This window comes from Eleutherodactylus coqui, unplaced genomic scaffold (genome assembly GCF_035609145.1).
Source record: "Eleutherodactylus coqui strain aEleCoq1 unplaced genomic scaffold, aEleCoq1.hap1 HAP1_SCAFFOLD_193, whole genome shotgun sequence".
Classification (NCBI taxonomy): Eukaryota; Metazoa; Chordata; class Amphibia; order Anura; family Eleutherodactylidae; genus Eleutherodactylus; species Eleutherodactylus coqui.
Window position 1 is genome coordinate 44,117 of NW_027102034.1, and position 25,833 is coordinate 69,949.

At 50.2% G+C, this 25,833-nt stretch overlaps 1 protein-coding gene across 1 annotated transcript; it reads right to left on the reverse strand.

The window, feature by feature from the left end:
* Positions 1 to 629: 629 nt before the first annotated feature.
* LOC136594909 (protein kinase C delta type-like) lies at positions 630 to 23,215 on the reverse strand. Its single transcript, XM_066588686.1, has 6 exons — positions 23,062 to 23,215; positions 11,197 to 11,316; positions 2,692 to 2,972; positions 1,627 to 1,920; positions 1,046 to 1,434; positions 630 to 687 (listed from the first exon to the last, which is right to left on the reverse strand). The coding sequence occupies exons 1-5, from the start codon at positions 23,213 to 23,215 to the stop codon at positions 1,264 to 1,266; spliced, it is 1,020 nt and encodes a 339-aa protein (XP_066444783.1). The 3' UTR covers positions 630 to 687; positions 1,046 to 1,263.
* Between the last annotated feature and the right edge of the window lie 2,618 nt (positions 23,216 to 25,833).

Genomic DNA, 25,833 nt, shown 5'->3' on the forward strand with positions numbered 1-25,833 from the left:
AGGTGACAGTTGGGGGGTCGTCTTATACGCCCCGTCGCCTTATACGCCGGTATATACGGTATCTCCAATCAGGGTTGTTGTGGCTGGGTGTGAGATGTTCTAGACAGCTGACACCCTCAATATATGGAGCAGGCTCCGCTCCCGAGCCCACTCCATACAAACCCTGCACACAACTGCCAAACATGTACAGTGTATGTTGCCAGGATGTTTAAAAAAAAAAAAAAAAAAAATCCGGCCTCCTTCCACCCCTTAATAGCCGGCCATCGCGCACCAATGTGTTTCCCCTTCACCCGTGGCAGCACCATCAGCTGCTGCTGTCATTGGTTCGGGGAAATCCATCTACTGGTAAGAAAAAAACGGTATTTTTAAGGTCTTTAGTATAGTGCACATGTCTATGATTCTACATGGCGCAGATGTTGTGGCGCCGGTACTTACCGCCAGCTGGGTGGTACTGCTGGCACACTCCTAAGGGGTCCCACGGTGTCTTTTCTCCTGATGTACTCATGGGGGCTCAGGAGGACCGCTCGCTCTGGTGGTTGTAAAGCCGGAGTCCAAGAGGGTCTTCAAGTTGGAGAATGAAAACCCTCTGAACATGGCCTGGTCTTTAGCTGATGGGCGTAAGTCCTTGGCCTCTGCTGCTTCCACGGCGTCCAGGTGGAATGGCTGAAGATGTTGAGGTTTAGATGACTGCAAGAAAAGAAAATACTATTCTGATTATGGTGAGAAGGGTTTTCCCATGTAAGACAAACTACGGACCTGTTTGCTGACTGCATTCGAATCAGTGGGATTGAGCTGCAATACCAGGCATAACCACTAAACGATATATGACGCTGTGCCTGATATACAAGGAAAATGCTGCAGCGCTCACTTTTCACTGTTCTAATATTGATGACCTATCCTAAGAATAAGTCATCAATATTTAAAGTTTGGGGTTTTCCAGTTGTGAACTATTGATGGTCCATCCTCTAGATAGGCAATCAGTAGTAGATCAGGGAGGGAGTCCCTCACCATCCAGGATCTAGTACAATTCTGCTCATTTACTTACCTCAGGGATGTGCGGTGGGGGCACTCTAAGGGATTCCAGAGTCCCAGTCGATCAGCTGGAAGAACAGGTGCTTTCGGATGTTTCTGTTGACTCCGAGACGCTTGGCTGGGTTCTTTTTGAGGAGCTGAAATGAGAAATGTCACTGTTATTACTGACTATAATTACAAGAATCTGACTAGAAAAGGCAATAAAAGCATCACAAATTACAACATTAGAACTCAAAGAAATAAAAGTAACACTCTTACCTGTAAGATGATGTTCTTCGCTCCGGAGGTGGACTCCTTAAAGAGTTTTGGTTTATACTCACGCTCGCCAGTAATCATTTTATTCATGATGACTCCAAATGAAAACCAATCGACGGCGGCGTTGTATTCCTCTCCGGCGTCCATCTGCCATAAACAGTAAACAGTAAGTTGGGAAATAAGTTTTACATCATTACATGGGATCTGGGCACTGCACTAGGCGAGCGCTGAGACCGCAGTCCTCTATACCATCCCTGGACTGCTGTCTCCAGGATCCATGACCCAAGAACATTAATACACTTATGGCAAAAAATAGTATAAAGAGTCTATTCCTCTCACCTCAGGAGCAATATAGCCTTCGGTCCCAGCATGATCGGTGGCCGTTCGGTCTCCGTGCATGTTCTCCAAGGCAAGACCGAAATCTGTGATCTTCACATGGCCCGTCTCAGCCACCAGGATGTTCTCGGGCTTCAGATCTCTGTGGATGATCCCCTTGGCGTGGAGGTGCTGGATGCCGCACACCATCTCTGCAGCGTAGAATCTGGTGCTGTTGACATCGAGCCGTCCCTTCGACTGCAGGAGTTGGTCCAGGTCCCCGCAGCTCAGATACTCCAGTCCGAGTAGAACGTGCGTCTGTAATGTAGAAGAGACATATGAGAAGGTACAGGTCCATACAATGGAAGAATCTGTCTCAAAATGGCCGCTAGATACAAAATGGAGCATTATAAGATGTAAATAAGCTTGTGTGTAGTGAAACAATAATTAAAGCAGAAATAACTTGCAGAGCATGGCATTCGGTGCAATGTCTAATGATTTGTTTTTTTTCTATTCATCCGAGAACATTTGCCTGGTACAGTCGCTATCAGAAGAGACTCCCCCACTCCTGAGCTATGGGAAAAGAGCAAATCGTGCTGATATGACGCTGCGATCATCCAAACTCCAAGGGAGGACGGGATAACGTCCGGGAGGAGTAATCATTTGAAGGACATTTCACATATTTATTCTCACTGCGCTGATTGTTGAACAAAGCACAATTCTTGACGTTTTTTCTAACTCAATGAAATTAACCCCATGACTAATGATGACGTATTCCTTTCCTGTATTTAGAACTATACTCAGTCAATAAACGCTCAGAGTATGTACGCCTAAAGCAGAGTGAGCTATATACTTGCCGTGGCTCTCTCTCCGTATCTGAGGAGAACTAGAAACCGACTCTGGTGTGGTTCTTGGCCTCCGTGCTGCAGCGGATACGAATTGATTTGGAACCCAAGACTTGAAAGGTTAATGTGACCTAGCGGTCCTTAACACATATAAGGAGGTTGGTTAGTATGACGTTATATTACAAAGTCCACATCTACGGGGCACATAGCGGTGAAGTTTGCAGATGTGCGATAACAACTATACCTTGGTCTGAAATGCGAATTCTGCATGGACGAGGAAGGGACTCCCAATCGTAAGCTGCAGAACACGGTGCTCCACCATCACATCCGCCATCTCCACTTCCGCTAGCAGGGCTTTCTTCCTGATGACCTTCACTGCGAATTGCTGGCAGGTAGCGGTGTCCTCTGCCAGCACGACTTCCCCGTAGGCTCCCCGGCCGAGTACATGTTGGAACCGCAGTCTCTCTCGGATGGTCGTAGAGGTGGTGCTTCCTGAGCCAATTGGCCAAACACCGCTGGGTCCTCCTAACAGGGAGCAGAATAGTAGAAGTGGTGATGTTTGTAATATCTGCTGCACATTATTCACACTGATGGGAATAATGTACATGTGTAATGTATATGTGGTGTAGATATTTTCGAATATACATACAGAAGCAGTAAATACTACCTTAAGGGCCGCTTCACATGAGCGTATACGCAAAAGCTCTCTCCAATGCAACGTATTTGCACATAACAAGGTTGTTGAGGTTGATTTGCAGTCATGCCTAGTACTGTACTTTTTGTGCACACGGGGCCAGGTCACGTGACACCCCCTTCCATGGATTAAAAGGCTATTTATCCTAATGAAGTCCAGATGTGTTTTTTAGCAGTTTTGCACAGTGTTTTACGCATTCCCCTGGCATATTTGCGCAGCTATGACTTTAGACTTCTATGAGGGGCATTTGCTACGCAAAACACAGAAAGATGGAGCAGAACCTAATTTTTTGCGTGTAACAAGATGGCGCACCACCACACTACCAACCGAGCCGTGATAGAATATCTCCATGATGGTCTGCCAAAATGCTGGATAGGATGGAGAGGTGCTGTTGAATTCCCTCTCTGTTCCCCTGATGTAACCCCCCTAATGTCTACCTGTGGGGAGCCCTAACGGATGTGGTATACCGTGGAAAACCAGCTACACTGGCTGCACTATGGAAAGAAACTGGAACTTAATGCAGATCAATCCCTGCGGACGCTGTAACCAGTGTTCTTCATGCAGAATCCCTTTTCTCCCTTTTTCCTTGGGCTATCTGATAACACATTTATATCATAGTGTACCCTTAGAAGTCCAAGTTGTTGCATATTTTTTCCTATCCATAAACATCCTTATTCAGGATCGCTGATCCTCTTGGCCACAATCGGCCTTCAGGGATTCCTGTCTAGTTGTGTAAATGTGGTATCCTGGTCTTGGGTTCCAAATTAATTCTGTATTTTTGTCTGTCAATCACTTTCACGTTCATTCCAGTATCTACTTGGTCTGACGTGGATTATGTGTGTTCAAGTGCCCTGGTTTTTAATAGTATCTCAATAAAGTTTGGTTTTAGACATCTAATATAGGGGACATTATTGCAACTGGGGCTAATACAGGGGACACTATTACTACTGAGGCCACTGTGGGGGTCACTATTGCTACTGGTGCCACTGTGGAGGTTACTGTTACTACTGGGGCTAATATGGGGGACACTTACTACTGAGGTCACTATTACTACTGGGGCTAATATAGCCGACACTATTACTACTGAGGCCACTGTGGGGGTCACTATTGCTACTGGTGCCACTGTGGAGGTTACTGTTACTACTGGGGCTAATATGGGGGTCACTATTACTACTGAAGCCACTATAGAAGTCACTATTACTACTGGATAAGAAAAGTCAATTATAAAAACCCTGCGCTGGTTGGACAGCCTAATGACAATATTCAGCAGTCACTGGTGACCCTCATATCCAAATGAGAAGAGAAGAATAATGTGTGTATAAATAAAGTTGATTGAAGCGCACCCCCATGTAAGGGAAGGCGTTATTGTTAATTTAACACTGTAGTGACCCCACAGCTGCATTGAGCGCATAGGCGTGGCGTCACGGGTTGCTGGGGTCGCCATGGTGACCCGGCCTCTGCGCTCTGGGGGCCCAGAGGCCGCCCTACGCCATACCTACATGCACATTCAGTGCATTAATGGGTGGCCGTTTTGTGTGCAGCATGATTCCAATCAGGCTGCATGCAGAACGGCCAGCCCAAGTGTAGCCCGGCAGAGCAGGGGGGAGGAGGAGGAGGGAGGAAGTCACATGGGCCGGCAGGGCACAATGATCATGTGCTGCCCCCTGCTTCCTGCTGAACGTGGAGTTGCAGCGTCGGGGTAAGTCTGTCCCTGTCTACTGCATGCAGGTTCTAAGGCCGCTCTCACACACGTGTTCAGAAAACGCAGCTTGAAATAGTGACCAGAATTTTAAGCTGTGTTTTCTAACACCGGTTACAGCGTTTGACGGCGCTTTTTAATGCACCCCATCATTGTGGTGGGTGATGAGGTGTGTTAAAACCACAAAAACGCAAAAATAGAACAGACAGCTCTGAAAAATCACAGTGATAGGGACACCGCGTTCCAGCGCGGATGTGAGTAAGCTCATTGATATCTATGGGAGTGTTGTACCGCGGTTAGTACGGCACTCGGGGCGCTGTGCTCATAGCGGTAAAAAGCGGTGTGTGTGAGAGTGGCCTGCGGAGCTACAAACAAATTTTCATGTGCAGGAAAGATTACATAAAGGGGCAGATCATGTTTGCAGCACGATCTAGGTATGAGTATGGGGGAGTGTGGGGTGGAGGCCCCAGGGGGGGGCCCCGAGCGGAACTTTTGCACCCGGGCCCCTGAGCCCTTAGGTACGCCCCTGATTGAGCGTGTTTTCTCTCCAGTACTTCTATGGAGAAGGAACGCGCAGCCACAATGACGTCGATACCCAGACATCGGCACACTATGTCCTCTGCCCTCCGAATGGAACACAATATGCGTAGCAGCCGGAGATTAGCAGTAGAGACAGCGAGGACGTAATGACGTCACCAGGGGATACACTGGAAGAATGACCTCAGGATGGAGCGCAATGAGCGTTCTTGCAGGAGACTAACAACGATGACAGCAACGTGTGGATGTAATGACGTTACTAGGTGACGTACCAGTAGAACCGCCCCTCTCCCCTGGAGCAGATACAGGAACATGTGCTAACTACCTACACAATCATATGGGGTAAATATGAATACTATACTATGTTTGTTTATGTATGGCTTAATAAAGGGACTGTTATGCACAGAAACGTGTTGCCAACTTCATCTATATACCGTCTGGAACATCGCATCTATACCTTCTATATACCTTGATGTACCATCACTAGGAGGGGCTGCTGTAGTTACCATATCCCCCTCCTTCAAAGAAAGTGCCAATTACTTCTCTGGATATTGTCACCAGTGACCGCTGGATATTGTTATTACCTGTCCTACCAGCCAGGGTTTATATAAGTGACTGTTTCTTTTCTAATCTATATGTCAGGGAGGTCCCCTCATTGGAGAGCTCCCCCGTAATCCGTATAGCTCTCCCCTTCTACAGTGGATACCACCGGTGTAGGAAACCGCCTATTAGACATATATCCAGGACCACAGGTGAGACACCTGGAGATCCACACTGGGTCCAGGTCTTCACACCAGGTGAGTCCTGATCCTTTATATCCCAAGGCACTTTCCTGCGGCTATATAGACTATTACTACTGGGGCTGATATAGGGGACACTATTACTACTGGGGTTAATGTAGGGGACACTATAACTACTGGGGTTAATGTAGGGGACACTATAACTACTGGGGTTAATGTAGGGGACACTATTACCACTGGGGCTAATATAGGGGACACTATTACTACTGGGTTTAATATAGGGGACACTATTGCTACTGAGGCCTTTATGGAAAGTCACTATTACTACTGGGGCTAATATAGGGGGCACTATTACTACTGAGAGTGGAGAAGGCGCAACACTCCAGGTTAAAGCAAGTAGGAAGTGACCAAAGGTGTGGAACACTTCTCTTATTTCATAATTGGGACCCACCAATAGCTTGTATATTTTAAACACCAACCAAACTGATGAAGGGGTTATCCCCGAAACGCATTTTCATAAGCTTATCACGTACTTTATTAAATAAAAGAAGTTTTCCACACCTTTGGTCACTTCCTACTTGCTTTAACCTGCAGTGTTGCGCCTTCTCCACTACCCGTTTTTAGTCCTATTCTCTTGCTCTATCACACCCCCCCAGGTGGTGCGTCATCTCGTCAGGCAGCACCTCCACTATTGAAGTTACCACTCCACTCTCTTCACCACGTATTTAGTATTATTGTTCACACGACTGTACGCGTTTGGCTCCAGCCTTTTCTTTCCTCCTCGTCCACAACTTTTACTACTCTGTGGAAGTCACTATTACTACTGTGGCTAATATAGGGAACACTATTACTACTGGGTCTAATATAAGGGACACTATAACTGCGGGGTTTAATATATGGCACACTATTACTACTGGGGTTAATATAGGGGACACTATCACAACTAGGGTTAATATAGGGGACACTATTACTAATGAGGCCTCTGTGAAAGTCACTATTACTACTGTGGCTAATATAGGGGACACTATTACTACTGGGGCTAATATAGGGGACACTATTACTGCTGAGGCCACTATGGAGGTTACTATTACTACTTGGGCCAATATAGGGGACGCTATTGCTACTGACGCCACTCTGCACGTGGCAGCAAAACTCAACTTGACTTACAGTATGGAAAAGCACACAGTGGAAATGCTGCGCAATGTCCGAATTGGAAATTTCTGCACCAAATTCCATAGCATTTCCGCATCCAAAAAATAGTAAAAATCTGCTTCATTGGTGCAGATTCAGACTAGAAATCAGCTGTGTATCCGCAGCTGATTTCGTACTATGCGGCGCCCCCCTCGCCTCCTTTTGTAGGTTTCCTGCCATCAGCGCCCCCTGGCTTCCGGTCCCAGCGGCCTGGTCAGGCAGGACGCCGCTGGTTAGGTGAGGCCAGTACAGGCCGCTGGGAACCAGAAGCCAGGGAGCGCTGACAACGGGAAGCCTTTGGAGGAGGCGAGGGGAGCGTAGCATAGTATGAAATTAGCTGCGGGTATGCAGCTGATTTCCAGTCAAAATCCGCACCATTGGTAATCCTGTGCTCCAACTTGGAAAAAGTTGTCCCTATCTGTCCCTATCTGTCCCTATCTACTGCATGCAGGTTCTAAGGCCGCTCTCACACACGTGTTCAGAAAACGCAGCTTGAAATAGTGACCAGAATTTTAAGCAGTGTTTTCGAACACAGGTTACAGCGTTTGACGGCGCTTTTTAATGCACCCCATCATTGTGGTGGGTGATGAGGTGTGTTAAAACCACGAAAACGCAAAAATAGAACAGACAGCTCTGAAAAATCACAGTGATAGGGACACCGCGTTCCAGCGCGGATGTGAGTAAGCTCATTGATATCTATGGGAGTGTTGTACCGTGGTTAGTACGGCACTCGGGGCGCTGTGCTCATAGCGGTAAAAAGCGGTGTGTGTGAGAGTGGCCTGCGGAGCTACAAACAAATTTTCATGTGCAGGAAAGATTACGTAAAGGGGCAGATCATGTTTGCAGCACGATCTAGGTATGAGTATGGGGGAGTGTGGGGTGGAGGCCCCAGGGGGGGGCCCCGAGCGGAGCTTTTGCACCCGGGCCCCTGAGCCCTTAGGTACGCCCCTGATTGAGCGTGTTCTCTCTCCAGTATTTCTATGGAGAAGGAACGCGCAGCCACAATGACGTCGATACCCAGACATCGGCACACTATGTCCTCTGCCCTCCGAATGGAACACAATATGCGTAGCAGCCGGAGATTAGCAGTAGAGACAGCGAGGACGTAATGACGTCACCAGGGGATACACTGGAAGAATGATCTCAGGATGGAGCGCAATGAGCGTTCTTGCAGGAGACTAACAACGATGACAGCAATGTGTGGATGTAATGACGTTACTAGGTGACGTACCAGTAGAACCGCCCCTCTCCCCTGGAGCAGATACAGGAACATGTGCTAACTACCTACACAATCATATGGGGTAAATATGAATACTATGCTATGTTTGTTTATGTAGGGCTTAATAAAGGGACTGTTATGCACAGAAACGTGTTGCCAACTTCATCTATATACCGTCTGGAACATCGCATCTATACCTTCTATATACCTTGATGTACCATCACTAGGAGGGGCTGCTGTAGTTACCATATCCCCCTCCTTCAAAGAAAGTGCCAATTACTTCTCTGGATATTGTCACCAGTGACCGCTGGATATTGTTATTACCTGTCCTACCAGCCAGGGTTTATATAAGTGACTGTTTCTTTTCTAATCTATATGTCAGGGAGGTCCCCTCATTGGAGAGCTCCCCCGTAATCCGTATAGCTCTCCCCTTCTACAGTGGATACCACCGGTGTAGGAAACCGCCTATTAGACATATATCCAGGACCACAGGTGAGACACCTGGAGATCCACACTGGGTCCAGGTCTTCACACCAGGTGAGTCCTGATCCTTTATATCCCAAGGCACTTTCCTGCGGCTATATAGACTATTACTATTGGGGCTGATATAGGGGACACTATTACTACTGGGGTTAATGTAGGGGACACTATAACTACTGGGGTTAATGTAGGGGACACTATTACCACTGGGGCTAATATAGGGGACACTATTACTACTGGGTTTAATATAGGGGACACTATTGCTACTGAGGCCTTTATGGAAAGTCACTATTACTACTGGGGCTAATATAGGGGGCACTATTACTACTGAGAGTGGAGAAGGCGCAACACTCCAGGTTAAAGCAAGTAAGAAGTGACCAAAGGTGTGGAACACTTCTCTTATTTCATAATTGGGACCCACCAATAGCTTGTATATTTTAAACACCAACCAAACTGATGAAGGGGTTATCCCCGAAACGCATTTTCATAAGCTTATCACGTACTTTATTAAATAAAAGGAGGAGTTTTCCACACCTTTGGTCACTTCCTACTTGCTTTAACCTGCAGTGTTGCGCCTTCTCCACTACCCGTTTTTAGTCCTATTCTCTTGCTCTATCACACCCCCCCAGGTGGTGCGTCATCTGGTCAGGCAGCACCTCCACTATTGAAGTTACCACTCCACTCTCTTCACCACGTATTTAGTCTTAATATAAGAGAGGGCACCCCTGCTGAGTGCCATTACTGATATCAATTGGTTTACAGCTTTTCCCATTTAACTGGACCTGTGGCGTGGGGATATTATATAGGGCCATTATCCAATTTAATAATCTGCTACCTAATCCTATCTTTTCTTGGCCTTCAAAAACGCCCGACTTACTTGGTCAAAAGTGTTCTCGGCATTACCTGCAAGCTATTCATCTCTCGCACTTTTCCTATCAAGTAAAGTGTCCTGATTGTATTGTCTCTGGCCTCTCTCCCAGGGAAAAATCCCACCTGATCCTGATGAATGAGCACCTGAGTGATAAAAGTTTTGTAGTAATAGTTCCTGTGGCAATAGTTTTCACAAAAAGTTTAGTATCTATATTCAGGAGGGAAATCGGGTGATAATTCCCGCATGACATGGGATCTCTGCCGGGAGGGCCTGTGATGGAAAGGGGCAATTCCCCGATACCACGTTAAAGGCCCTACCCAGGGGAGAGACTATGAGATCCCCGCAGGTTTTATAAAATCTGGGGGTAAAGCCATCAGGGCCGGGACTTTTTCCTATTTTTAAGTTCTTAATTTCCTTCAGAATTTCTGATTCTAGCATGTCTTCCTCTAATGTCGCCGATCTTTCTGCCGTGATCACAGACAAAGCGTCATTCTGTAAATATTGATAGATCACAGACGTATCCACCGCCCCCTCTATATTATATAACTCGCCATAGTAGCTGCTGAAGCACTCTAGGATATCATTTGTCGCATGTATTTTCCCTTTATCAGTTCATTGCAAAAATGTAGGACTGTTTTTCCAGAGGATTTAGTGCCCTTTCCAACCATTTATTACCGTACTTGTAACCCCCCCTTTAGTCTACCTCATATGCACAAATGTGCCCTATCCATAATCCTCAATATTTGTTGTTGTAGAGTCGAAATCTCTGCATTTAAAGATGGGGAAGCGTTTGACTTATTAGCTTGTTCTGTCTTATCCAGCCGAGAAATCAAGTCCGGCAAGTTACCCATCCTATCCTTCTTGAGCCTTGCCCTGTGTGAGATAAAGATGCCCCTCAGAACATACTTCAAGGCTTCCCATTGGATAGTCAGGCATGTAGTGTCTGTCTTGTGGATCTCCGCAAAAGTCTCTATTGTCTGTCTGACCTCCTGAAGGCAGCAAGCCTCACCTAAGAGATTGTCATTGAGTCTCCAAGAGTTCGCCCCCCCCTTCCCCTGCTCTCCTGTCCCAGCAAGGCCCCATAGACAGGTATGTGGTCTGACCATATAAAATTACCCATGAAGCATCTAGGATCCAAGTCCAGGAGACCATCTGAGACTAAAATGTAGTCCAACCAACCATAACTATTATGAGTGGCGGAGTGAATGGCTGTAGTCCCTGACCCTAGGATGAAGAATCTTCCAAAGGTCAATGAGTCACAGCTCAGACAATCGTCTCCGTAGTCTATGCAAGGCCACCAGGAAGGGCCCAGACTTACCCGAGGATGTATCCTGATCAGTGTCCAAGCCAACATTGAAATCCCCTCTGAGAATGATATTAGAACCCGAGGCAAACTGCGCCAGCTCCCCCAGCATACAACAGTCAAATGAAACCTGACCTGTATTGGGAGAATAGATATTATCCACTGTGAGAATACGACATCCAAGATCCAGTTTAAGGAAAATAAATCTACCCTTGCTATCCACCCTGGAGTCCATAACTCTATGTGGGAGGCTCTTATGGATTGCTACAGACACTCCGCATACCCTCCTTTCAGGATGCACTCTAGGATACCAGCTTGTGTAATATCTGTCATTCCCCTTGGGGAGATGGCCATCTCTGAAGGGTGTCTCCTGAAAGAGGACTATCAGGACTTGTTTCTTGTGTAAATGTACCAGAATCTGGCTCCGCTTAGCAGAAGCATTCAGACCCCTGACATTATATGAACAAAAAGAAAGGCTAGTCATGGCGGTGGTTCAGAAACTGTAAGGAGAATTCTTGTGGCAGCCAGCATGCGAGGGACTAGCGAGGCAGTAATAAGAGAAAAGTGAAGAAACAGATAGAAGGGAAAAGAACATAAAGTAGGATGACCGAAGACATTCATTCTGTCGATCGGAGCATAGAATCCCAATCTCACAGGGTGGGAAACCAACCCTAGGTCAGTTATAGACGACACTGAAGTATCATCAGCCCAGGGGGAAAGAAGTCTAGGGTGCCAAAACAGACCCGCCCTCCCACCACCCCCGCCAGAAAACTATGTAACAAATTGGTTACATATTTTAAAGGCTCTCAGAGAATATGGAGCTTGAAATGAACTGTTATGTATTGTAATACCACAATACCAACATTGTCAAAAAGCAATCAGGTCAGGCATTTCTTCATGACTCAGTCTAAGCACATAACCAAATATTGCACCACAGAACATGTGAAACAGGAATGGACATTAACTTTCATCAAGTCCAGCACAAGCATACGCTGAGGACTTCTTGGGCCAGTCTCAATCAATGTGGTGATCTGCTATTCTGGGCCAGCAGGATATAACATCCTGCCAGGACTCCCTTGGGGCCTGAATAGGTAGGGCTGGAATGTTAGGTTAGGCAGGGATCACCACCATGGGGAGCTCCAAACACAGAAACTCTAACCTCCAGTTTCCTGGATTCGATTGAGCTCCCGTCACTCACTGACTAGGATAAACACCTCCGGACCCAAGCATTTACTAGAGATGAAATTTTGGAAGTGCTATCATCCATAGACAGTGGGAAGGCTCCTGGTCCTGATGGTTTGCCAACCTGCTACTATAAAAGATACTAGCTCTGAGATTCCTGACGTTGTGTAACTCTCTTCTGAATGGCGAGCAATTTACAGAGCAAACTTTGATGGCCCATATTTCCCTAATTCCCAAAGAAGGCAAGGACAGCAAGGAATGTGACAGCTATCACCTAATTTCACTACTTAACGCTGATGTGAAGTGGTGGGCAAAGCAGCTGGGATATAGAATGCGAGACCTCCTACCTAAAATAATAAATCCAGAGCAAGTGGGCTTTGTTAAGCCACAAGAGGGTAAACACAATACCTCACGGTTAATTAACCTAATACACTACGCAAAGTCCCATGGGCTTCCACTAACTCTGTTAGGTACTGATACTGAATAGGCATTTGACAGTCAGCTGACCTTACATGCAGGCTACATTCACCAGATTCGGTTTCCCATGCCCCTTCATCCAAGCCATACTCACGCTTTACAAATTCCCCTCTGCACAACTTAGAATTAATAGCACCCTCTCTCCCCTTTTCCGTATTTTTAATGGAACAAGACAGGGATGCCCGCTCTCCCCCTCCCTTTTCATCTTTGTTATAGAAACATTAATACCAAAAATAAGACAGACCAAAGAGATAAGAGGTATAGAGACATGTGGCTATATGCATAAGACTACAGCATTCGCCGATAGCCTTTTATTAATAATTTCTAAACCAAAACCTAGATATTTGGAATATTCAACCAATTTGGTATTGCCTCAAATTTTCAAATAAACTATACTATATCTTAGATACTGAACATTTCCGCCCCATGGTCGGAGTTGGTGGACCTCCCAAAGCTAGCCACCTTTAAGTGGCCAGATAAATATTTAAAGTATCTGGGCATTATGCTCACAAGATCACTGCAGGACCTGTACACTGCCAACTTCGAACCACTACTCATTAAGATCCATGGCCAACTGGGGTCAACCAAACTCCCCTTTATATCGTGGATGGGCAGAAAGAAGGCTTACCTGAAGGCTTATGTAATGCCTAAAATATTGTATGTATTACAGACAATTCCCATGAACATCCCACAAGCCTTCTTTACTAAAATCAAACAAGGTTTTACATATTTTCTATGGGAGAGAAGTAAACCACAACTGCCCCAAAGATTACTTGAGTAAACACAGGTCAAAAAGTAAGAGCAAACTAGATGCCAGGGAATTGAAACCAGAGGGATAAGAGCCTTTCTACATGGAATGATTACAACTGATCGTTGGATTGTGCAAAACTGAATGGTAATTGTTCAAGGTTTGCTGTTCATTTTATGCAGACCTAAAGATTATGGCTTGTGGTTTGCCAGTTGTTTCATGTAAAAAGGGATTATTCAGCCATTTGCAGACCTGGGATGGGTGATATTACTTCCCTGACAGACCAATGCTCAACTGAATGATCAAACAACTGGGTCATCATTCACTCGTTCCAATGATCAATCACTCTGTGATCTTTTAAGTTGGCGCCCCAATTGATTGGTCTTTATTAGAGATGAGCGAACACCAAAATGTTCGGGTGTTCGTTATTCGGAACGAACTTCCCGGGATGCTCGAGGGTTCGTTTCGAACAACGAACCCCATTGAAGTCAATGGGCGACCAGAGCATTTTTGTATTTCGCCGATGCTCGCTAAGGTTTTCATGTGTGAAAATCTGGGCAATTCAACAAAATGATGGGAATGACACAGAAACGGATAGGGCAGGCGAGGGGCTACATGTTGGGCTGCATCTCAAGTTCCCAGGTCCCACTATTAAGCCACAATACCGGCAAGAGTGGCCCCCCCCCCTCCCAACAACTTTTACTTCTGAAAAGCCCTCATTAGCATGGCATACCTTTGCTAAGCACCACACTACCTCCAACAAAGCACAATCACTGCCTGCATGACACTCCACTGACACTTCTCCTGGGTTACATGCTGCCCAACCGCCCCCCCTCCCCCCCCCACAGCGCACACCAAAGTGTCCCTGGGCAGCCTTCAGCTGCCCTCATGCCACACCACGCTCATGTCTATTTAGAATTGCGTCTGCCATGACGAGGGACCGCAGGCACACACTGCAGAGGTTGGCACGGCTAGGCAGCGACCCTCTTTAAAAGTGGCGGAGCGATAGCCCACAATGCTGTACAGAAGCAATGAGAAATAGAATCCTGTGCCACCGCCATCAGGAGCTGCACACGTGGGCATAGCAATGGGGAACCTATGTGTCACACACTATTCATTCTGTCAAGGTGTCTGCATGCCCCAGTCAGACCGGGCTTTTTAATTTATAGACACAGGCAGGTACAACTCCCTATTGTGAAGTCCCTGTCGACCCACAGCATGGGTGGCTCCCTGGAACCCACCGGCGGTACACAGAAATATCCCATTGCATTGCCCAACACAGCTGAGGTAGTAATGTCGTGCTTAATGCAGGTGGGCTTCGGCCCACACTGCATGCCCCAGTCAGACTGGGGTTCTTTACAAGTGGACACATGTAGGTTAAACTCCCTGTGGACCCACTGCCTGGGTGGGTGCCAGGAAGCCACCGGCGGTACATAGAAATATCCCATTGCATTGCCCAACACAGCTGAGGTAGTAATGTCGTGCGTAATACAGGTGGGCTTCGGCCCACACTGCATGCCCCAGTCAGACGGGTTCTTTAGAAGTGTACAGATGTATTAAAAACTCAGTGTGCACCTACAGCATGGGTGGCTCCCTGGAACCCACCGGCGGTACATAAAAATATCCCATTGCATTGCCCAACACAGCTGAGGTAACGTCAGCTGTAATGCAGGTGGGCTAAAAATTAATTTGATTACACTGTAGGCGAGGGCCCACAAAAATTGCTGTATCAACAGTACTAATGTACATCCCAAAAATTGGCCATGGCCAGCCAAGAGGGCAGGTGAAACCCATTAATCGCTTTGGTTAATGTGGCTTAAGTGGTAACTAGGCCTGGAGGCAGCCCAGTGTAACGAAAAATTGGTTCAAGTTAAAGTTCCAATGCTTTTAAGCGCATTGAAACTTATAAAAATTGTTCTGAAAAATTATTTGAGTGAGCCTTGTGGCCCTAAGAAAAATTGCCCGTTCAGCGTGATTACGTGAGGTTTCAGGAGGAGGAGCAGGAGGAGGAGGAGGAGGAATATTAGACACAGATTGATGAAGCAGAAATGTCCCCGTTTTGGATGGTGAGAGAGAACGTAGCTTCCATCCGCGGGTGCAGCCTACGTATTGCTTACGTATCGCTGCTGTCCGCTGGTGGAGAACAGAAGTCTGGGGAAATCCAGCCTTTGTTCATCTTGATGAGTGTTAGCCTGTCGGCACTGTCGGTTGACAAGCGGCTACGCTTATCTGTGATGATTCCCCCAGCCGCACTAAACACCCTCTCCGACAAGACGCTAGCCGCAGGACAAGCAAGCACCTCCAGGGCATACAGCGCTAGTTCAGGCCACATGTCCAGCTTCGACACCCAGTAGTTGTAGGGGGCAGAGGCGTCACCAAGGATGGTCGTGCGATCCGCTACGTACTCCCTCACCATCCTTTTACAGTGCTCCCGCCGACTCAGCCGTGACTGGGGAGCGGTGACACAGTCTTGGTGGGGAGCCATAAAGCTGGCCAGGCCCTTAAAGACTGTTGCACTGCCTGGGATGTACATGCTGCTCGATCTACGCACATCCCCTGCTACCTTGCCCTCGGTACTGCGCCTTCTGCCACTAGCGCTGTCGGCTGGGAATTTTACCATCAGCTTGTCCGCAAGGGTCCTGTGGTATAGCAACACTCTCGAACCCCTTTCCTCTTCGGGAATCAGAGTGGGCAGGTTCTCCTTATACCGTGGATCGAGCAGTGTGTACACCCAGTAATCCGTCGTGGCCAGAATGCGTGCAACGCGAGGGTCACGAGAAAGGCATCCTAACATGAAGTCAGCCATGTGTGCCAGGGTACCTGTACGCAACACATGGCTGTCTTCACTAGGAAGATCACTTTCAGGATCCTCCTCCTCCTCCTTCTCCTCCTCCTCCTCAGGCCATGACCCAGGTAGAACGGAGTCGTTGCTGCTAATGGCCTTACCTCCCCTTTCCCCCTCCCTCACCATTCGTCGAACAAACCACCGACACCTTCTGTTGGATAAATTTGGCCACAGCAGCCATTTATTAACACAAACAACATAAAATACATTTTAATTTGTTTCAACATCAACCTTAATGATGACCATATCCCGATCCCTGTAAAGGACCTTGGAGCCGCACCCCTGTGTCTGCCACCTACTGCCGCCTCACCCCTACAAGGAGATAGCTGTCCCGGTCACCTGCCGCAACTTGGCCGACTCAGGCGACGCTATCCCCACGAACTTTTTAACTATTTCCTCCCGCCGCAGGTCGGCAGACTCGGGAGCCCAACGACACTCCCCATTAACCTCCGGCCGCCATCTTTTACCGACCCCGAGGCCGGCTAGCCAGGCTTGGCTAGCCTCTCCTCCCCCTATCAGGGGTCCGCCCTATACCTGGAGGCGACAGGTTCCAAACTCGAAAAAGGAGAGGAACGGGGGGGGAGGCTAGTTAGCCCCCCCCATTCCCCTCACTACCTTCTATACGGGCTCCAAGGTTCCCTCTCCATCCCCCGCCACCGCAAGCGAGGCTGCTATGACAAGAACCCTTCTCCTGTCCCCCCCCCACCCCCTTTTTTGTTCTTTTAGGGCGGGCGGGTGGGACTCTCTGTTCGTTCTCCTTCTTTTCGCCGCTCTGCCTTCTCCCTTGCTTGTTCCTCCTTATATAGGGCCTCCCGACGGAGGCCCCGCCCCCTCCCATGATCCGCTGCGCCCGATGACGTCACTCCTCCCCGTTCACCTTTTCATGCCGCCTCCCGCCTACCGCTCTGCGGGCTCCCGGCTCCGGCGGTTCTTGACCCAGGTAGAACGGAGTCGTTGCTGCTAATGGCCTTACCTCCCCTTTCCCCCTCCCTCACCATTCGTCGAACAAACCACCGACACCTTCTGTTGGATAAATTTGGCCACAGCAGCCATTTATTAACACAAACAACATAAAATACATTTTAATTTGTTTCAACATCAACCTTAATGATGACCATATCCCGATCCCTGTAAAGGACCTTGGAGCCGCACCCCTGTGTCTGCCACCTACTGCCGCCTCACCCCTACAAGGAGATAGCTGTCCCGGTCACCTGCCGCAACTTGGCCGACTCAGGCGACGCTATCCCCACGAACTTTTTAACTATTTCCTCCCGCCGCAGGTCGGCAGACTCGGGAGCCCAACGACACTCCCCATTAACCTCCGGCCGCCATCTTTTACCGACCCCGAGGCCGGCTAGCCAGGCTTGGCTAGCCTCTCCTCCCCCTATCAGGGGTCCGCCCTATACCTGGAGGCGACAGGTTCCAAACTCGAAAAAGGAGAGGAACGGGGGGGGGGGGGGGGGGGAGGCTAGTTAGCCCCCCCCATTCCCCTCACTACCTTCTATACGGGCTCCAAGGTTCCCTCTCCATCCCCCGCCACCGCAAGCGAGGCTCGACCCCCTTGAGCCTGCGCCGCCCTCCACACTGCCAGCGCTCGCTCGATACCTTCTTGTAATCCTTCCATCCATAGGTCCATCCCTATGTCGTTCAGATGAACGCCGTCTGACCTCCAATAGTTACCCGTGCCTTTTTCTAGGTCTATGTGCCGCACTGCTATGCCCCCTTTTCCGCCCACAAAACGAGAGACTTCTTTGTTTAATTTTACTCTCGCCCTGTTCAACCCCTTTTCTGACCGCGCTCCCCTCCATACTTTTCTCGGCACTAGCTCCGACCAAACCACGACTATTCCCGGGTATGACTCCTGTAACCTAAGGAAGTCATACCGAATGTCCCTCGATAGGTCCCTAAATCTCCTCTTCCCCAGGTCATTACCCCCTGCATGAATGACTAATATGTCCGGCGCTCTATCCCCTCTCACCCTCCTTTCTACCTCCTCCAAAACCGCGCCCCAGGACATGCCTCTAATGCCCGTCCACCTTATCCTTGCTTCGTTCTTAGGGAACCGTAATTGCCTGCCGTTGGGTCGTGCTCCCGCTCTCTCCGCCCCCCAGAAGACATAAGAATGGCCTAAGATCCACACTAACGCTGGACGCTCATCTGTAAAACAAAATTACCGGCATAATTTAGTAACGGTTGCTCCTACTATTTTTTTCCCTCCCCTCCCCCCCCCCTCCCACCCTCACCCTGACCTTTAGCCTTAAAGTAGGTGAGGGCGTACATAGGATCCGAAACGTCTGGACTCCCATCGACCTATTCTTTTTATATCTTCCACCCCCATACCTCTCACTGATGCCTCTGTCGCTGCTCCCACCCTAAATGAGTGTGACCCAAATTGTTCTTTATCGAACCCTGCCGCTTCCAGTGTCCGCTTAAATATAGCTACAAATTGGAAGCGAGATAAAAATTGGCCATTCTCATGGCACAGCAGGGGGCCTGTTCTAGACTCTAACCCTCTCCTATACTGCTCCCATGTCCTCTTGGGGCACATGAGAGCCCCTGGCACCTCGCCCAATTTAATAATCTTTCCCCGACCTTGCTGATCTGTCTTTGACCGGCGGATCCGCAACTCCAACCTCCCTTCCACTAACCTTACGTCCTCAGCCTGCAACCCCCCCCCCCCCGTTCTTTTTGCTTGGAGACACCAATTCGTTTATCCTGAATGCTCCAAAGAATGCCAGAGAAAAAGCCACCCTGAACAATCGTCTCTCAAATTCACTTCCGCACACCGTATGCAATGCTCTACCCAATTTTTCTAATATGTCAAAGGAAACTGGTCGCCTAGTGTCTACACTCTCCTTACCTCTCCTGAAGCCCTTCAGCGCCTGTGTTACTAAAAACTTTTTTGTCACATCCCCCAACCCCCTTAACTTGAACCCAAATGCTAGCCCTGCTATAAATTTGTTTACTTGCGCCACTGACTTACCCCCTTCCGCACTTCTACCCAACCAGCTTAGTAGCATACCTACTCTGTCTTCCTCTGATTCCGCGCCCCCCTCCTCTCTCACCCATTCTTCCCATTCGTTCCACGCTGCGCTATACGCTACCCTGGTTCGCCGAGCCAGTGACCGCTCTAACAGGCCCCTCACTGCTCGCTTACCATGCTCCAAATTAGATCCGGGCACTCTCTTCCCTTCCTCTCTGCACCCGGCGCCAGTGTCCAGAACCGCTCCCACTGAAACCGAGAGAGAGCATCCGCAATTGAATTGTCAACACCGGGTACATGAGCCGCCACTATCCACATGTTTAACGACAATGCTTCGAGCACTAAGTGCCGCAGCAAGTTTACCACCGGGGGGGATGATGCCGACAGTGTGTTAATAACTTGCACCACCCCCAAGTTGTCACAGTGAAATTTAACTTTTTTGTCCCGAAAGTGTTCCCCCCACAGCATGATGGCCATCACTATTGGAAATAACTCCAATAGCACTAAGTTCCGTATCAAGCCTTCCTGCTTCCACTTCTCCGGCCACTCCCCCGCGCACCATTTCCCTTGGAAATAGGCCCCGAATCCCGTGCTGCCCGCCGCGTCAGTATATAGCTCCCAGTCCACATTGTTACTAACCTCGCCCATGATTACCGACCTGCCATTATATTTTTCCAGGAAGGTAGCCCATATCGTCAGGTCTGCCTTGTGGCTGGCCCGCAAACGAATGAAATGGTGGGGTGCCCGAATGCCCGCTGTTGCTGACGCCAACCGTCTGCAAAACACCCGACCCATGGGCATAATCCTGCAGGCAAAGTTAAGTTTGCCTAACAGTGACTGCAGCCCTTTTAGCGTAATTTTCTTACTTCCTAGCGCCGCGCGCAACTCCTCCCGTAAATCATCCAATTTATTCTTGGGTAGGCGACAGACCATCGCAATGGAATCGATGGTGATGCCCAGAAAGCTTAAACACGTAGTGGGCCCCTCCGTCTTATCGGGAGCTAACGGCACCCCGAATCGCCTTGACACACATTGTAAAGTGCCCAGCAGGCTCGCACACACGGGCGATCCCCCAGGCCCCACGCACAGAAAATCGTCTAGGTAATGAATGATCGATTGCACCGCAGCCGCATCCTTCACCACCCATTCTAAAAAGGAACTAAACGCCTCGAAGTATGCACACGAGATGGAACATCCCATGGGTAAACAACGATCCGCAAAGTAATCCCCTTCCCAATAGCACCCCAACAATCTCACGCTTTCCTGTGAAACCGGGAGCAGTCGAAACGCGGATTCTACGTCCGCCTTTGCCATTAATGCTCCCTTCCCGTACCTTCGTATCCATTGCAATGCCGCATCGAACGAGGTATACACCACCGAACAAAGCTCCTGGTCTATTCCGTCGTTCACCGATGCGCCTTTTGGATAAGATAAGTGGTGTATAAGCCGAAATTTATTCGGCTCCTTCTTTGGGACCACCCCTAAAGGAGACACCACGAAATCTGGCACTGGCGGTTCTTTAAAAGGCCCTGCCATGCGCCCCAACCGTAACTCCTTTTTTAACTTCTCTGACACCACCTCCGGGAACTCTAATGCTGATCGCAAGTTTTTTAACGAAAAGGGGACCGCATGCAACGGGGCAGGGATGTGAAACCCATCCCTGAAACCCTTATATAGCAATTCCGCCTTCTCTCTATCAGGGTACCTATTTAGATGAGGTAACATCTCTTCCAAAATCACCGGGGTCGTCCCTTTTTGTAAAACCGCCGGGCCCTTTTCCCTTGCCTTTTTTAAAGCACCGTGCCGCTCCGTGGGAGCCTGCACTGCAATGGGAGCAGGCATGCCGAAATTTGCATGTTGCCCCATACTTACACTGTCCCTCATTGTATTGCCAACAGTACCCGAGCCTGCTCCCCCCAGCTGTGCTGCCTTGGCCCCCTGCTGAACTGGTGGCCAGGCCGAATGACCCGGCATTTCCCTGAAAGGGCTGTCCAAATCGTGCGGGGGCCATTACTCTCAACCATAGGCCTATATCTTTGTGCTCCCATCTGATAGATGGGCGCACTGCCTTACGCTGCCTAAATTGCTCATCGTAGCGTAGCCATGTCTGGCCCCCGTATACCCTATAAGCCTCCCCTATTGAGTCCATGTAGCAAAAAAGGCCGGAACAATTTTCCGGCGCTTTTTCTCCTATCACGCTGGCTAAAATGGCAAACGCTTGTAGCCAATTAGCGAACGTCTGGGGAATTAAGCGCCATCTCCTCTTCTCTTCCTCCTCTTTTTTAAAGTCCGTTCTCTTCCCCTTGTCCAAATTAAATTTTTCCAAGGGGAGGAGGGAGAATATCTCAACATATTCGTCCTTCCAAATCTTCTCTCTCACCTCTTTTTTGAGATGCGCCCCCAGAGGTCCCTCAAAGCAGACGTATACTTCGCCCTTTGCTCTGTCGTCTAACCTTACTCCCTCCCCATCTCTTTCTGTCTGTACTGCCACCGTGACGCCTGCAGCTGCCCCTGCCTCTGAGGCCCCCATTATTGCCTCTGTCTGTAGGTTTTCCCCGGCGACAAATGATGTTGCCGTGGCTCCTCTCTCTATTGTAAGAGGGGTTTGACTGCTTCCAATCGCCTGTCCTGCCCCAGTCCCCCCAGCTAGGAGTCTCAACCGACCTTCCTCTATGCTGGATGACGCATTGCATGGTGAGCTCCATGCCGTGACAGGCGATGGATTACCACCCCCCCCCTGACGCCTCAAGAATTCTACAATGAAACCCAGCATTGCCGATGCATCGTTGCACACGCTAGGTGTAGATCCACTAGTCCCAGATTGTTGACCAACATTGCTCCCAGCCATTCCCCCCCGATTAACATAACTGGGCATCCCGCACATATCCCCCACATTTTCGGCGATATTAGCATTACTAGACATGGTAAACATATCCCCCACATTTTCAGTTAGGTTAACATTACTAGGCATGGAAAACATATCCCCTACATTTTCTGCACGGTTAACATTACTAACATTACTAAACCTCGTATACCTACTACCCACATTTTCTGTATTACTAAAATTACAAGACAAACTGTACATGGAGTGTGACTCACCTGGCCGCGTGGGAGCTGTGGGCCCACCAGCCGCCGGACCTCCAGATCGAGCTTCTTCCTGACCCCCGCTGTGCTGCGACCGCTCTGCTGGCCCTGCAGACGCCTCATTTCTTCTTGCCGTCAGGCCCGTCGATGTACCGGGCCGCTGTGCTCCTGACTCGCAGCAGGCTTGCTCCTGCTCTGCAGCGCCGCCTCCATCTCGCCTCCTGCTCTTTGCTTGCCGACTAGCGGTAGGTCCCGTCCCCCTCTCAGCACGGGACCCCACGCTGCCTGCCGTCCTCTTTTGCCTCGCTGGAGTTCTCCCCGCCTTGCTTCCCCTGCCTGTTGGTGTTGCCAGGGGAAGCGTGCTATGTGGGGGGGCCGGGGAGCCACTCCGCCTCCTTTTTCCCCGCGAGGGTCCGTGCTCGGGGCTAAACCTTTCTGGTGCACGGGCCCTCCGCGGTCTTAGCTCTTTCGTGTGCCCCGCTGGTGCTGCCGCCGCCGGCCCCGCACCCATCGCCGAGCTGCTTCCCTCCATCGGCATTGCTCCTGAAGGCTGTACGCTACCTGCCCTCATGTCCTGGGTTGCAGCGTTCCTCAAGTCGGCAGTCCTCGAAGTAGATCCATCCCCTGCGATGAGTCCTTGGTTCGATAGCTGTAGCAGCCATTCCAGGCCTCTCTCCTCTGCTGCTGCCCGAATTCGTTCCAGGACCGCCTCCATTCCTTCAGCTGCTGATAAATTAGGCCCTTACTTCTGTCTTCAGTGACTTCCTGTTAATCGCTGTAGCTCCGCCTCCTCAGGACTTCTTCCGGTGTTGGGTCAATGCACACCTGGCCGGTATTCCTTTTGTTGCTTGCCGCCTTCTGATCGCCGCTGCTGACTGTAAGTACCGTGCCCCGCTTTCTTCCTTCCGTTCGCCCGACACTGCCGACTTCAGCTCACCTCGGACTTTTCTTTGTGCTCGCCGCTTCGCTGCCGCACTCTTCTTCAGCGCTCGTCGCTCCGCTGCCGCCCTTCCTCTCTTCGTTCTCCGCTCTCCGCTCTCCGAACTCCGCTGTCTTCTCCAGACGTTTTCGCTCTCTTGCCTTCACTCTCTGTTCGTTCTCCTTCTTTTCGCCGCTCTGCCTTCTCCCTTGCTTGTTCGTCCTTATATAGGGCCTCCCGACGGAGGCCCCGCCCCCTCCCATGATCCGCTGCGCCCGATGACGTCACTCCTCCCCGTTCACCTTTTCATGCCGCCTCCCGCCTACCGCTCTGCGGGCTCCCGGCTCCGGCGGTTCTTACACGCTGAAAGGATGACAGGCAATCAGCCGGTGTACCGTCAGCAGCGGGCCAAGCTGTCTCTTCCCCCTCCTCCTCATGCTCCTCCTCCTCCTCCTGTACGCGCTGAGAAATAGACAGGAGGGTGCCCTGACTATCCAGCGGCATACTGTCTTCCCCCGCCCCCGTTTCCGAGCGCAAAGCAGCTGCCTTTATGGTTTGCAGGGAATTTCTCAAGATGCATAGCAGAGGAATGGTGACGCTAATGATTGTAGCATCGCCGCTCACCACCTGGGTAGACTCCTCAAAATTACCAAGGACATGGCAGATGTCTGCCAACCAGGCCCACTCTTCTGAAAGGAATTGAGGAGGCTGACTCCCACTGCGCCGCCCATGTTGGAGTTGGTATTCGACTATAGCTCTACGTTGTTCATAGAGCCTGGCCAACATGTGGAGCGTAGAGTTCCACCGTGTGGGCACGTCGCACAGCAGTCGGTGCACTGGCAGCTTAAAGTGATGTTGCAGGGTGCGCAGGGTGGCAGCGTCCGTGTGGGACTTGCGGAAATGTGCGCAGAGCCGGCGCGCCTTTACGAGCAGGTCTGACAAGCGTGGGTAGCTTTTCAGAAACCGCTGAACCACCAAATTAAAGACGTGGGCCAGGCATGGCACGTGCGTGAGGCTGCCGAGCTGCAGAGCCGCCACCAGGTTACGCCCGTTGTCACACACGACCATGCCCGGTTGGAGGCTCAGCGGCGCAAGCCAGCGGTCGGTCTGCTCTGTCAGACCCTGCAGCAGTTCGTGGGCCGTGTGCCTCTTATCGCCTAAGCTGAGTAGTTTCAGCACGGCCTGCTGACGCTTGCCCACCGCTGTGCTGCCACACCGCGCGACACCGACTGCTGGCGACATGCTGCTGCTAACACATCTTGATTGCGAGACAGAGGAGGAGGAGGAGGAGGAGGGTGCTTTAGTGGAGGAAGCATACACCTCCGCAGATACCAGCACCGAGCTGGGGCCCGCAATTCTGGGGGTGGGTAGGACGTGAGCGGTCCCAGGCTCTGACTCTGTCCCAGCCTCCACTAAATTCACCCAATGTGCCGTCAGGGAGATGTAGTGGCCCTGCCCGCCTGTGCTTGTCCACGTGTCCGTAGTTAAGTGGACCGTGGCAGTAACCGCGTTGGTGAGGGCGCGCACAATGTTGCGGGAGACGTGGTCGTGCAGGGCTGGGACGGCACATCGGGAAAAGTAGTGGCGACTGGGAACTGAGTAGCGCGGGGCCGCCGCCTCCATGATACTTTTGAAGGACTCAGTTTCCACAACCCTATACGGCAGCATCTCAAGGCTGATGAATTTTGCTATGCGGACGGTTAAAGTTTGAGCGTGCGGGTGCGTGGCGGCGTACTTGCGCTTGCGCTCGAACACTTGCGCAAGCGACGGCTGAACGGTGCGCTGAACTACACTGCTGGATGGGGCCGAGGACAGCGGAGATGAGGGTGTGGGTGCAGGCCATGAGGCGGTAGTGCCTGTGTCCTGAGAGGGGGGTTGCATCTCAGTGGCAGGTTGGGGCACAGGGGGAGAGGCAGGGGTGCAAACCGGAGGCGGTGAACGGCCTTCGTCCCACCTTGTGGGGTGCTTGGCCATCATATGTCTGCGCATGGTGGTGGTGGTGAGGCTGTTGGTGTTGGCTCCCCGGCTGAGCTTTGCGCAACAAAGGTTGCACACCACTGTTCGTCGGTCGTCAGGCGTCTCTGTGAAAAACTGCCAGACCTTAGAGCACCTCGGCCTCTGCAGGGTGGCATGGCGCGAGGGGGCGCTTTGGGAAACACTTGGTGGATTATTCGGTCTGGCCCTGCCTCTACCCCTGGCCACCGCACTGCCTCTTGCAACCTGCCCTGCTGATGCCCTTGACTCCCCCTCTGAAGACCTGTCCTCCTGAGTAAGCGTTGCACACCAGGTGGGGTCAGTCACCTCATCGTCCTGCTGCTCTTCCTCCGAATCCTCTGTGCGCTGCTCCCTCGGACTTACTGCCCTTACTACTACCTCACTGCAAGACAACTGTGTCTGATCGTCATCGTCCTCCT